This window comes from Medicago sativa, chromosome 1 (assembly GCF_051527215.1).
Source record: "Medicago sativa cultivar Bolivia chromosome 1, Bolivia_mono, whole genome shotgun sequence".
NCBI lineage: Eukaryota > Viridiplantae > Streptophyta > Magnoliopsida > Fabales > Fabaceae > Medicago > Medicago sativa.
This window is the reverse complement of record NC_140749.1, coordinates 34042515-34057317: the sequence shown is the minus strand read 5'-3', so window position 1 is coordinate 34057317 and position 14803 is coordinate 34042515. Positions and strand designations below refer to the sequence as shown.

At 30.6% G+C, this 14803-nt stretch overlaps 1 protein-coding gene and 1 long non-coding RNA gene across 4 annotated transcripts; both read left to right on the top strand.

The window, feature by feature from the left end:
• Window positions 1–1728: 1728 nt before the first annotated feature.
• NSN1 (GTP-binding family protein) lies at window positions 1729–7918 on the top strand. 3 transcript variants are annotated; one of them, XM_085716685.1, is made up of 10 exons: window positions 1729–1785; window positions 1880–2124; window positions 3065–3176; window positions 3284–3457; window positions 3543–3751; window positions 4880–5144; window positions 6343–6522; window positions 6632–6843; window positions 7215–7629; window positions 7734–7918. In XM_085716685.1, the coding sequence occupies exons 1-9, from the start codon at window positions 1767–1769 to the stop codon at window positions 7596–7598; spliced, it is 1800 nt and encodes a 599-aa protein (XP_085572811.1). In that variant the 5' UTR covers window positions 1729–1766; the 3' UTR covers window positions 7599–7629; window positions 7734–7918. The 3 variants fall into 3 exon arrangements, with proteins under 3 accessions (XP_085572811.1, XP_085572812.1, XP_085572809.1); XM_085716686.1 differs by having other exon boundaries at window positions 7215–7634; XM_085716683.1 differs by having other exon boundaries at window positions 7215–7918.
• Window positions 7919–8740: 822 nt separating this feature from the next.
• On the top strand, window positions 8741–10518 carry LOC146954501 (uncharacterized). The gene is made up of 2 exons (XR_015013552.1): window positions 8741–8907; window positions 9959–10518. It is a non-coding gene; the product is annotated as an uncharacterized LOC146954501 (long non-coding RNA).
• Window positions 10519–14803: the final 4285 nt, after the last annotated feature.

Genomic DNA, 14803 nt, shown 5'->3' with positions numbered 1-14803 from the left:
ATTTTATTAACACCCTCACACCAAATCTACAAACAAACATTTGTAAATGTTTAATAAGTTTACTAAGATTATCAGGGCCGTTCCAACGAATTTGGAGGCTCGGTGCCGGAAGTAAAATGAGGCTCATTCATACAATGTGTTTTGGAAAGGGGAAAATGCTAATTTTTTTTTGAAACTGCATATATTTCAAGTGCCAAGCACCAGGAGTGCACTAAATGGCAAACTGTTACAACAGATAAAATAAGGTGCCCAGCCTACTATACCAAAGCAAACAACGGCAAAGGACACAGCAGAAAAAAAGGCCAGCAACAGGAAAGAAACCAAAAAGCCATACACCAAAAGAAAAATAAACAAAATCCCTCCCAAAATACCGAAACAGCAACAGCAAAGCATGCTACAACAACATAAGAACTGGTATGTTAGTGGGGGGTACTAGGCTGTAAATATTTTTTGGAGGCCCATACCTTGGGGAGGCCTGGTGCTATAGCGCTGCTTGCACCCCCCAGGGTCCGGCCCTGAAGATTATGATCCAATCAAGTATTATCATCGTTTGGACATTGTCCCTTACAGTTGGGTTGCGCTAGGAGGACTAAGGATGTGATTTCTCATTTTTGTTTTGTTTTGGGGTTTATTTGAGTAATAACAAACAAAAGGATGATGGTGTGAAAATTAAATATACATGTGTAAAATTTGGTTATTTAAAAAAATGTATAAAATTTGGTTGACATGTCATATGTAAAATTTGGTTGACATGTCATATATATATTTTTTTTAAGAATCTAAAATGAAATATAATGTCTCAAAAGCTTGGAAATTTCGGCACAAGGAGTGCTGAAAAATCAGCAAAACAAGTAACAAATTACATCAAAACACCAAAAGAAATGTGAAATCAAAAAAGGCTAAAGCGACTGGATTACAAAATGATTCCTAAACATGCTAAAGGATTAAACCACCACATCTGATAAGTAGAAACAAAATTAATCTGACTCGCTTTTAGCCACCCGTAAGAGAGAAGTTTAATTTTGTCAAAAAGAGTTTGTAAAGAGTCCTCTTGTTGACGAAACACTCGAGCATTTCTTTCACTCCAAACTACCCCACGCACAAGCCAGTCAAATTAGATTGAGAACTAAACAGATGATTTTAGGAAAACCGCCTAAATTTTCAAACTAAAGAAAATGATTCGACACATATTCAGGTGGCACCGTGATGAAACCAAGCCAGTTAGAAATATCATGTCAAAGGTGTCCAATAAAGTCGCATGAAAGGAATAGATGATCAATATCCCCTATCTTGCCACAACCACCCGCACAAAACTGAAACATTAGGCGGAATAATATTTCTCTATATTAAGTTGTCTGTTGTAGGCAAACGGTTAGGAAACAAACGCCATGCTAATAAATTGACCTTAAGAGGAACATCCTTATTCCAAATTACATTAGAGTGGTCAACTGCCAAAATGTTAACGGATGTCATCATGTAGTTATAAGCACTTGTAACATTGTTGTATTTTTTGGAAACATGTAAATGTCAAAATCACCTGTTAGTGGGTCCCATACGTTTTTCTTGAGGTAAAGAAATTACATACTTTTCACTACAAGTTACCCTTCTTAAATCTTCACCATTGAAATTTTAATTTATAAATCAACGGCCATTATTGCATTTGTCCAAAAAACAGCTTATTCATACAGCCAGCCTTATATATAAGCCCCAAAATCGTTAAACCCTAATAACACCACTCTGTTGCCGCAACCCTTTCAAACCCTAAAATGGTGAAGAGAAGCAAGAGTAAGCAATTCCCTTTCACCACTTCTTCAATTTCATCATCGTTATTACTTTGATCCAATCCTTTTGATTTGATTTGATTTGATTTGATTTGCAGAGAGTAAGAGTAAAAGGGTTCCATTGAAGAAAAAGTACAAAATCCTAAAGAAAGTGAAAGAGCATAACAAAAAGAAAACCAAAGAAGCTAAAAAGCTTCAATTAAGTGGTAAGAAGAAGGTTGAGAAAGATCCTGGTATTCCAAATGATTGGCCTTTTAAGGAACAGGAATTGAAATTACTTGAAGCTCGTAGAGAACGTGCTCTTGCTGAATTGGAACAAAAGAAAGAAGCTCGTAAAGAAAGGGTATAATTTTTTATGTTTTTTTTTAATGGAAAAAAAATTAATTACATTTTTGTGATTTATTGTTTGAAAATTGATGGGTAATTTTATTTAAAAGTAAAAATTTGTGAGATGGGTATGCTTTAGTTTTGTGGTAGATGTATGCTATGATGATGATATAGATGTTTTTTTTTTATAATGGAAAGTTAAAAAATTGAATATAATATTTCATAGTGAAATTGTGAAATGTGTATGTATTCAGTTTTCTAGTTGAAGTATATTTTATGAGGATTAGATTTGGTTCCTGCATTTGTCCCTGTTTGGATAATGAGGTTAATTGAGGGCTTATTGCGAAAGTGTGTATCCTATAAGTGCTTATGTAAGCTGTTATTATAAGCTATCATAGAAATCTTATGAAAATAAGTTGAAAACAACTTATGGACGTGTCTTCCTTCAAAAAAAAAAATGAACTTATGGACATGTCATAACCTCGCCTAAAAAGTTTCACAAATGCTGATGTAACTAGATAAGTCAATCTAAATAGGCTATGTTGTGTGTCTCTGATGGTCTTCTTTCCAAAACTTGTTGTCCCGGTAAAACTTGTAATCTCAAGGAACTAAGCTCAAGTTACTTTGGAGACAATTTTAAAATGATCGTTTGTTCTCTTTAAGAAAGAGTAATATAGTGTCACGTATGTATGATTTTTATACAAAAATATGTGAAGATATTTGATTAATTAACTAGAACTATTGGATTTATAGTTAATAGATAATAACTTGAATTATAATTATAACAAATAGATACACAAGAAAAAGCTATTCTTTTGTGATGCGAGAGTCTACTCAGAGATGTAGGAATATTTATGTTGTGTTATGACTGTATGGTAATACTATTCTTTTTATGCATTCTGTGATTTCAATTTTTCATATAATATAAACTTTATCATGTCTAACTCTTGTTTCAGGCTCGTAAAAGGAAGGCGGGGTTGCCAGTGGATGATGATAACTCCAATTCAGTTGAAACGGCTTCTTTAGAAAATACCGAAACTGTTCCTACTGTTGCGAAGACTAATAAAGGTATTTTTATTTTACAATTGCTGCAAATTTTGTTCAGATCAAATATTTTTGCGTTACTTAGTTGCTTGTCTTGTATTAATCATGTTTTCATGTTTCTTTTTCCATAGATAGTTCAGATAGGGCCTTTGCCAGTGATTTGGATCAGGTTATTGCAGAGTCTGATGTCATACTAGAGGTCCTTGATGCCCGGGATCCCTTGGGTACTCGTTGTGTTAACATAGAAAAAAGGGTGAGGAAAGCAGGAACCCATAAACGTCATGTATTGCTTTTGAATAAAATTGGTAAGTTTTTTGATCACCTTTTTCTCCCCTTTTCCCTTCTGGGAATGTTTTTTTCATTGACTAATCATTTGTGCTTCAAATTCAGATCTTGTCCCTCGAGAGTCAGTTGAGAAGTGGCTCAAGTACCTTCGAGAAGAATTCCCTACTGTCGCTTTCAAGTGCAGTACACAACAGCAAAAATCAAACCTAGGGAGATCTAAAAAAATCAAAACAAGTAATACTTTGCAATTAAGTGATTGTCTCGGAGCTGAGACACTGCTCAAACTATTGAAGAATTATGCAAGAAGCGACAAGGTAACAGAAGATTACTTTTATGTTCAATGTTCTTGCCCTCTCTTTTTATTTTTTATGTTCTTATTTCTGTGATGTTTGCAAGTGTTCTTATAAATATGGTTGAATTATAGTTCACTTTTTCTTATTGTGATTAAGTTATTATAGTTGTTTGTATAATTAAAGTGAGGTTTGCGCTGAATTTAAGTGCTGTTTATAATCAGAGATGTTACTTTATGTGGGATAGATGTTACTTGTGATTCACATGCTTCTTGGATGTTATCAATACTATTTTGGATTTCGTATCAGCTGTTAGAAACCTTATTATTATTATTATTAGGGAAATGCTAACTAGTTCCCCTGGGGCACTGGGTTAAGGAGTTATAAAAGGAAACGTTATTTTGAAAATTGTGCATTCTACTTATTAAAAGTTGAAAAAGTGTTTGTTTTATTGTGAAATTTGTCTTTTATTTCTATTTTTAACTCCTTAACCGGTGCCCATGAGGCACCGGTTAGCATAACTCTTATTATTATTATTATTATTATTATTATTATTATTATTATTATTATTATTATTATTATTATTATTATTATTATTATTATTATTTGCATTCATATGCTTTGTATTTCTGATACTTTATTGTGTAATCAAACTTTACCCTTATCATTCATGTTTCTCCTTTTGTTCTACAAACCCTCGTCAATTTTACAAGATATAAATTCTGCTTTTATGTTTCAGTGTTATGTAATTTCTATGGTGTAATAGAAGTATCAATCTCAAAACATATTTTATTAAATTTGTCTTCAATTGTAGTGTTGATGCTGTTCAATCTGTTTTATGTCATTTTTTATTCACAATATGTCCATTTGTTTGTTTCTTTATGCATGCATGAATTTGGCACTTGTATGTTTGGGAATAACATATTCCACGATACTTTTCATGTTATGCTGGATTTGATCATGCAGCTAAATAACGTTGAAAGCTTTTAAGTTAGAAGAGTATGCTATATTTGCTTCTTTATGTGATGTTCTTTCCATTCTACATTTTAGTGATTATGTTATTTCCTCCCAATTCTTGTAACTTCACTTCTAGTATTACAATTTATGGTGCTTATCTATTTTTCCGTAATTATTTTGGCTTTGTCTTCACAGCTCAAGACATCAATCACTGTTGGTTTGGTTGGACTGCCCAATGTTGGTAAGAGTAGTCTTATTAATAGTTTAAAGAGAAGCCATGCTGTCGATGTCAGTGCTAGTGCTGGGTCGACAAGGTCAAAGCAAGAGATTCGTTTGGACAAAAATGTTAAGTTGCTGGATTGCCCTGGTGTTGTCATGCTGGACTCTCGAGAAAATGATGCTACTATTGCATTAAAAAATTGCAAGAGAATTGAAAAGTTAGCTGATCCAGTTAGCCCAGGTACTTGAAGTCATCTCCTTCCCCCATTAATTAATTCTCTTATTTAGGTCTTCATATTGGAGTAATGCTACTTGAAATGGATGGTTGGAGCTTTATGTCCTCTGTATAACCCTCCATTTTCTTATGCAGAAATTATTTGATGCTAATAAAGAATTCAAATGATATCAACTAATAAATGTTTAAGACCCTCTTCTAGACTCTAATACTGATAATTGTTTTTAGGATTTTCTTTTAATTAATGCAATTTTAATTAAATTTTCCGGTGAGACATCCATCTTTTATGCTCCTTTCTGGTCATGTTCTAGAGCAGAAGATAGATACTTGTTATCATGATCTCAGTTGAAGGAATGGTCTCCCTTTACCTTGAGATTCTATACATGTTTTTATAAACCCTCCCAATACTAGTAACCTATTATCTTTACCTTTTGAGTGCTAAATATATTGCTCGATTTAGTTTAAACTTTAAAATTGGCTTACCACTGCTTGCTTTTTGTGGAATTGAAACTAAGGGTGCTTCATTTGTATGAAAATATACCCCAAAAAAATCAAGCCAAGCCTCGATTTAGCTGCCTTTAACCTCACCACCTAGTTCTTATTTGAAAGAGGTTACATGAAGTTTGGGGAAAACTCAAAGATCCATCGATATAGTAAGGGCATGAACCCATTGTATTCAAGTTCCGTTGATTAAAGAATAAAGACCTTGATATGAAGTGCCTGGTTGAAATTTGATTTATTATTTTCCTAGTTTTTATCTGTACTTTTAACTATTACACTATTTTCTCTCTGATCTGCTCTCCCTCTCATTACATGTGCTTCTAATGATCTTTTCCCCACATGCCTAAAGCACTAAGACATGACTTTATCTTCTTTTTTTTTTTTAGTATGGGAGCTATCCTATTGTTCTCTTTAGTAATTATAAGTTCCTGATCCTATCGTTTCATCCATCGGAAGTTCATTTCATAACTGCCTTCACAATATTGATCCTGCTTTCTAGTTAGTTAATTGTCATAGTGCTAATTTATGTTCTTTTTTAAAGTTAAATGCTTAGCTGCGTGTTTCTTTTTTCTAGATGTAAATCAAAGTTTTGTTTATTATAATCATTTGTTAAATGTCTTGAAGTCTCCTTAAAATCTTAATTTTGAAATCCCGACTTTCAGGCTCTATTGGGAAGTCTAATCCTTTTTATTGGACAATGCAGTGAAAGAAATTCTCAAGCTCTGTCCCGCTAGGGTGCTGATATCTCTTTACAAGATTCCAAGTTTTGATTCAGTTGATGACTTCCTACAGATTGTGGCTACTGTTAGGGGCAAGCTCAAGAAGGGTGGAATAGTTGACATTGACGCTGCTGCAAGAATCGTTCTTCATGACTGGAATATAGGTGTGATGAATATACATAATGAATATACATGTTTCTTTTGAAGTTGGAAATTAGGAATAATTTGATTCCTTTCCGAAAGTAAGAAAAATTTATAATTGCACTGTTTCAGGTAAAATTCCATATTATACTATGCCTCCAGTTAGGGATCAAGGAGAACCTTCAGAGGCCAAGATAGTTTCAGAGTTTTCTAAAGAGTTTAACATTGATGAGGTCTACAATAGTGAAACTTCATTTATTGGGAATCTTAAACCTACTGTTGAGTTAGATCATGTTGAAGTTCCTTCAAGTTGCCCTCTCATCTTTGATGAGACAATGTTAGAGGTATGCTCTTGATGTTTCTGTTTTAAATTAAATATGTTAAAACATTATAAGGAAAGTGTGTTGGAAATTGACACGCATCTATTTTGGATGGTCTGTTTGTATGGAGGGAAATGGAAGGTGGGATCATTTTAATTGTTAATATTCGATTTGATTGATGGGTGCAAAATTCCTTAAGTTAGTTTTAGCTCCCTCCAAAATTCTGAGATTTTGATTGGAGAGAATATGTATTTAATTTTTTTTAAATATCTGAAATTAAATATCCTTTCATTGTAATTTTTAATCTCCTTTGAATCAAAAGAGACCCTATTCAGTTTGTAGTGTGTTAAGTTTATTAATCAAAACATCTTACCCTTTTCAATTTGTTTTTCCAGGATGACAAAGCAGTTAAGTTGGCAAAACAAGATGAAGGTCCTGAGAATGTTGATGACAATGATGAGGATGAATCTATGGAAAGTGATAAAGAGGATGTTAGCAAGGAAAAGGTTAAAAGTGCATCTAGTAAACAAAATGAGAAGTTATATACAGCGGAGGGTATACTTAATCCAAAATTGAGGCGAGCAGAGAAGAAGAAAAAGAAGAAGGCTAACAAAGCCAGCTCATCTGATCCCATGGATGGTGATTATGACTTTAAAGTTGATTACTTCAAAAAGGACACAATGGATGCTGATGGGAGTGATGGTGGTGACGACAACGATGGTGATGATGAACAAGTCAACACCGAGGTTCCCATGTCTGGTGTTGAGGTTGATGCATGATTTGGATGCGCACACATAAATTTAGACGGATGTAAGGTCTACACATTTGCTTTTGAACTTCACATTTGTTTTTCAATATCTTAAATTATTGCATTAGTTGATGCGCTCTTCGTATATACAATTTTGCCAATACAGAAACAAAGTTTTGGACAGGTCAAGAATTGAGGCATCTCGCAAAGACAATTTTTTTTCCCAGATATTTTTGACTGAGTTCACTACTGTCCCTTCAACAATTTGGATTAAGCATTGTATTTATTTGAAGCACTTGTTAGTTCCGGGAAATGCCAAAAATGCTTTAAGGCTGAGCAGTTTAACTTCAATTATTTATTTAGTAACATTGCGTACCTTTATAGTGTTTAGAATTCAATTTTTATTTATTTAGTAACATATCACGCATGTGGTCAAGATGGATCCAGAAATTTTAGTGTCAAAGTTTTTTTTATCAAAAATATTTATACAAAAATATATAAATTCATAACCAATAAAAGGAAGACATCATTAACAAAAAATTAGAGATAATAAAAATCATGTCATTGTATATCGATAAAATGAATACAACTTAATATCGAAGAATTACAATTTTGCTTTTGGTATGGCTTAATGTTTTAAATGTGCTGTAAGATTTTTTCATTTTCAAAATCCAATGAGTCACTATATATGTTGCTCGACAATTCCAAAATTCCAGCTGCTACATGTAATACTAATGCTAACTTCAAAAAGTAAATACGGATTAGTAGCAAGTTTTCCAGTTTCTACCAACTTCTTTGAAAGATCACCGGTCCTATCCTCCTTAATATAAGAAGATTGTATGTTGTGGAAAATCCATTATTACCTATCCTTGCTGACTGCCACGTCCCATTATTAGGGGTAAAACAAGTCTAAATAATGCTTTTTCTAACAAGATTACACCATGTAAGTATTATGATGTCATGTAACTAGATACTTTGTCTTACCAACACACATTGCTTTAATTCCTGGAAATGATTAGTTGAAAGCTAACTTAACCTTTTGCTTTTTCAAAGATATCTACTTTATTCACTCATTTCTACACTCTTCCCAAAAAAATTGGCTCTCTAATTTGAAATTTATATTCAAACTCATTTTATTCTAAGATACATACAATATTCTGTACTCCATTTCACTCATTCTTCTACCTCTTTCTTTCTCACTTTTCTCATCTATATTTCATCATCTTCTAAGATACTTCTATATACAATATTCTGCACAAATTCGTCCCCTTTTTCTTATTATGCAGGAAGATTTTCCTTTTTATTGAAAAAGGTGCAAGAGAAATCAAAAACACGGGAAGGTAACAAGAACTCTTTTTTTCTTGCTAAAAAGTATTTTCGTATTTTATTTCTCCATATCATCATATCAAAATGACTACACTTTTTTTTCCTAGCTGAATCAACATGACATGTGCAACATCAAGGTATACAAAAAATCATTCATGTTGTGTATTTCTATTCTATTCATATGGTGTATTTATGTTCTATTACCTTTTCCTTCTTTTTACTTCAAAAAAAATAGTCAAAGAAAAAGGATAGAGCCAACAAACTGTAGAATGAAAAAAAGAAAATCTGAAAATTTAAACCAATGAAACTGATTTTGTCCTATGATCAATTTTCTTCAAATACTTCTTTCCATGTTTCATTACAAGTTTTGATTAAAAAAAAAACAAATACAGTACAAATAAAGATGATGAATACTACCATCAAAAAACAAATTTACAAAAAAAAATTTAAACTTTTATTTATGTTTTTATAATGTCTTGCTATTCTTAAAATACAAAAAAACAACTTTTTCAGATTCTCTTCTTTATTTATAAAAAAAAAATAATTAGAAAATTGTGAGTAATATGATAATTAATCTTTGAAAAGAAAAGTTAGAGAAATATGTCCTTTATTTCTGAAAGGAAAATCTAAAACCTTACCATTTATGTTATCTTTATTTTAATTTTTGAAATGTAAAATATAATTATAATTATTTTTATTAAATCATAAAAACAAATAATTACAGAGAGTGAATGTTGAGAGAAAAAAAAAATTGAGTTGCCAAATAAAAAATATTCGTCAGTAATAAAAAACACTTCCTATTTCATAAGAAGAAAATTGTCATCTTTTATTTACCAAAAAACCGACTTCTGTTTATATGATTTTTGCAGGAACAAAAAAATCTTTTTTTTTTTTATCAAAAATCTTATACAAGGATTACCAAAGAATATCATTAGTATCAGATCTAAAAAAGCTATACCAGATCCACTGATCTAAAAAAACTTACAACAATTGAAAATACAATAAAATCTTATCTAATTTAATCTTTTGATTGTTGTTGTTGTTGCATGAATGATGGCAAGACAGAGGTTGTTGTCTCCGGCGATATTGTCCGACGGAGTTCCTCCAACTGTAATTTTTTGTGGATTTTGTTGTTGATGCACACAGTAGGCAGATGGAGAGTATGATTTTCGTGCATGTGGCTCACGGTGGCCGAAAAACATGGGAGAAGATGCAGACTCGAAATTTAATATCCTCAAAACTTAAAATAAATTTATGGGGCTTCTTGAGGAGAATGAGAGGAAAAGAATGGCGGTTTAATTTTTTGAAGATGGTGGTTGGATTTTGTTGAAAATTAGAGAGAAGGTGATGGTCGTTGTAGAGAAGAGAAGGAACGAAAAAACACAGACCAGAGAGAGAAGTAAGGTGGCGGCTAGGGTTAAAGGAAAAGGATGAATTTTGGTGATGATAGGTGTTTTAATGTGTGGGTTGGGCTTTTGAGCCCATTCACTTTTTTTTCATTCTAAATTTTTTTTTTATGTTTTAATTTTTTTTTCCTATTAATGAATGAATAATAAATTCTTTCTTGAAAAAAAAAATTGAGAAAAAACTTTCTTCGATTGTATAAAATGAATTATATTTTTTTATTGGTGCACTTGAATTTTGTTAATAATTTATAAAAACTAGGGACCCTATATTTCACTAATAAAAAATATACAAAGAAAGATTGTTTAGGGAATATTTTTAAAAGATTTGTCATTGATAAATAAAAAATTAAATAAATATTTGTCACTAATTCATTATTAGAAAATTATATTTTGTTTCAAAGGAAAATTATAAAAATATTTGTTTAGGGGAAAAAAATAATATAATTATTTGTAACTAATACATTATAAACTCACATATAAAATTGAATTTAAGTATTTATTTCGTTGTGATTCAACATTATATAAGGATTCCGTAAAAAAAAACATTATATAAGGATTCTTAACTAGCATCACGTAAATTAAAAATTTAATAGAAAGCATCAATAGAACTATCACAACGAAAAGATCATGCCCCGTAAAATAGAAAGATCATGCTCCCTAAAAAATAGAAGGTTTAAATGTGTAATTGGTCCCTGCACTTTCAACAGATTTTGGCATTGGTCCCTGCACTTTTTTTTGTTTGGCATTGGTCCCTGCACTTTGTAAAAATATTGGCATTGGTCCCTGTACTTTTTTTTGTTTGGCATTGGTCCCTGCACTTTGTAAAAATATTGGTATTGGTCCCTGCACTTTGAAAAAATATTGGTATTGGTCCCAATCATTTCATGCCACGTGGCACCAATACCAATATTTTTTCAAAGTGCAGGGACCAATACCAATATTTTTACAAAGTGCAGGGACCAATGTCAAACAAAAAAAGTGCAGGGACCAATGCCAATATTTTTACAAAGTGCAGGGACCAATGCCAAATAAAAAAAAAGTGCAGGGACCAATGCCAAAATCTGTTAAAAGTGCAGGGACCAATTACACATTTAAACCAAAATAGAATAAAGCTACCATGCCCCGTAAAAAAATAGAACTATCATGCACGAGACAAGTTTTCATTAATAAATACACAAGAGAAGATGACATTGATTGAATTGGACTTTTTTTTTAGGGATTGCTTGAATTAAACTAGCATGCACTCGACAAGTTTTCGCTAATATGATGTCATGTAACTACTAATAACCTGTATGTTGGTTAGTTTGCTTAATAAAAAACTTAGTAACATTCAATTCCAACTAAAGATGGTTGAGTACGTTTGAGAGGAAAATAAGATAGTTTGTTTTTACTTGAAAAAATTGCAACTACCAATGACAACAATTGATTTGTGTTAGTATGTCTAAAATCAATATATTTTATGTGTCCTCTACACAATTACCAACCAAATTTGGGGGAAAGTGCTCAAATTCAAATTTCAAATTCAATCAAATTAAATTTGAGTATATATTCAAGTGAATACTCATATACTCTATCTCACCATTCTCTTATTTTCATCTTCTCTCATTCAACAAAGTTCAAAAAATATACAAAACGTGAGTAGATATAAACTACCTTGATTTTGGTTTTCGGTGTTACATTCAAAATAGCTCTTATTTTATTCAACAGTTTTAATCTTTTATTCGTTTATATCTAAATATATCTATTATGTCAGACAAAAATCTTACAAACCTACTTTTGTAGATCTACATAGATATATTATATAACAAACTGTATTTAACAAATTGTCCAAAAAAAATTTATTATTGCTCTCTAAATTATATTAAGAAAATCATAACTGCTCTCTATATTATATTAAGAAAATGATGAAGAAGAAACATAGATCCAAACACATTTTCAACAAGAACATCTTACACTTCTCTGATTGAGAGCTTTTGTTCACTTTTTACTCCTTACCTTTTGCTAATGCACTTCATTTTGCAGGAATTAAAAGTTTCTCTTCTTTCTCCGGTAGACCGATTATCTGTAAAATATGAATGAAATATCTTTTAAATTATTATTTTCAACAAAAAAAAAAGACACATGAAATCTGGGTATACATACTCTTTTGAGAGTGAGAAATTTAAACATAATAATAAATAACAAAATTAAAACAAATATTTTTTCATTAATCTTTCTACAAGAACAAGTTAAAAATCTGTTTTTCTATCCACATAAATAAATCATTTAAATGATAGAAAAAATATATTAAACACAGTTTACATATGAAATTTAAAAAAATTATTTCTTTTTGTCTATCATGTAAATCATTCCTTTTATTGATTTTATTATTCCTTTTAAAAATATAAAAATTATCTTTATACACAAGATAAGTCGTCACTAATACAAGAGACATGTTTTCATTGATAAAAACTTAAAGTAATTATAATACACGAGTCATGTTGTCATTGATATAAATTTTTAAATAATTATTATACCTGGGACAAGTCATCACTAATACACACGAGAAGTTGGCAAACATATTATAAAATTTTATAAGTCGAAAATTATTATACACTTAAATAATTGTCGTTGCTAAAATTCTATACAATGTAAAAAAGTCTCCACAATATAAGAAAGGGATAAGTTAAAATACTTGGAAGAAGTGAGGATTGACTAAAATTTCCAAAAGCAATGTAAATGCACGGGATAAGTTGTCGCTGACTAAACTAACCTTGATGCAGAAAACCGACTGTTATTTATAAAAAACTATTCCTGCTATTTATAATATTGTCGTTGCTAAAATTCTATACAATGTAAAAAAGTCTGCGCCATATAAGAAAGGGATAAGTTGTTACTGCTAAAGAGTTAAAAATAATAATTATACATGGAATACGCCGTCAGATCATGTTTTAAAATGATTATTATACTCATGACAGGTTGTCACAAATAAATTTTTAAAATTATTATTTTATACTTGAAAAATTGTTGCTGTTAAAAATATAAAAATTATCTTTATACACGAGATAAGTCGTCACTAATACAAGAGTCATGTTTTCATTGATAAAAACTTAAAGTAATTATAATACACGAGTCATGTTGTCATTGATATAAATTTTTAAATAATTATTATACCTTGGACAAGTCCTCACTAATACACACGAGAAGTTGGCAAACATATTATAAAATTTTATAAGTCGAAAATTATTATACATTTAAATAATTGTCGTTGCTAAAATTCTATACAATGTAAAAAAGTCTCCACAATATAAGAAAGGGATAAGTTGAAATACTTGGAAGAAGTGAGGATTGACTAAAATTTCCAAAAGCAATGTAAATGCACGGGATAAGTTGTCGCTGACTAAACTAACCTTGATGCAGAAAACCGACTGTTATTTATAAAAAACTATTCCTGCTATTTATAATATTGTCGTTGCTAAAATTCTATACAATGTAAAAAAGTCTGCGCCATATAAGAAAGGGATAAGTTGTTACTGCTAAAGAGTTAAAAATAATAATTATACATGGAATACGCCGTCAGATCATGTTTTAAAATGATTATTATACTCATGACAGGTTGTCACAAATAAATTTTTAAAATGATTATTTTATACTTGAAAAATTGTTGCTGTTAAAAATATAAAAATTATCTTTATACACAAGATAAGTCGTCACTAATACAAGAGACATGTTTTCATTGATAAAAACTTAAAGTAATTATAATACACGAGTCATGTTGTCATTGATATAAATTTTTAAATAATTATTATACCTGGGACAAGTCATCACTAATACACACGAGAAGTTGGCAAACATATTATAAAAAATTTTAAGTCGAAAATTATTATACACTTAAATAGTTGTCGTTGCTAAAATTCTATACAATGTAAAAAAGTCTCCACAATATAAGAAAGGGATAAGTTGAAATACTTGGAAGAAGTGAGGATTGACTAAAATTTCCAAAAGCAATGTAAATGCACGGGATAAGTTGTCGCTGACTAAACTAACCTTGATGTAGAAAACCGACTGTTATTTATAAAAAAAACTATTCCTGCTATTTATAATATTGTCGTTGCTAAAATTCTATACAATGTAAAAAAGTCTGCGCCATATAAGAAAGGGATAAGTTGTTACTGCTAAAGAGTTAAAAATAATAATTATACATGGAATACGCCGTCAGATCATGTTTTAAAATGATTATTATACTCATGACAGGTTGTCACAAATAAATTTTTAAAATGATTATTTTATACTTGAAAAATTGTTGCTGTTAAAAATATAAAAATTATCTTTATACACAAGATAAGTCGTCACTAATACAAGAGACATGTTTTCATTGATAAAAACTTAAAGTAATTATAATACACGAGTCATGTTGTCATTGATATAAATTTTTAAATAATTATTATACCTGGGACAAGTCATCACTAATACACACGAGAAGTTGGCAAACATATTATAAAAAATTTTAAGTCGAAAATTATTA

Excerpts from the sequence above, each read along its gene's own strand:
- NSN1 (XM_085716685.1), top strand. Across the intron at positions 3,752-4,879 it reads ATTATGCAAGAAGCGACAAG|CTCAAGACATCAATCACTGT; the intron begins GTAACAGAAGAT and ends TTGTCTTCACAG. Across the intron at positions 5,145-6,342 it reads AGCTGATCCAGTTAGCCCAG|TGAAAGAAATTCTCAAGCTC; the intron begins GTACTTGAAGTC and ends TGGACAATGCAG.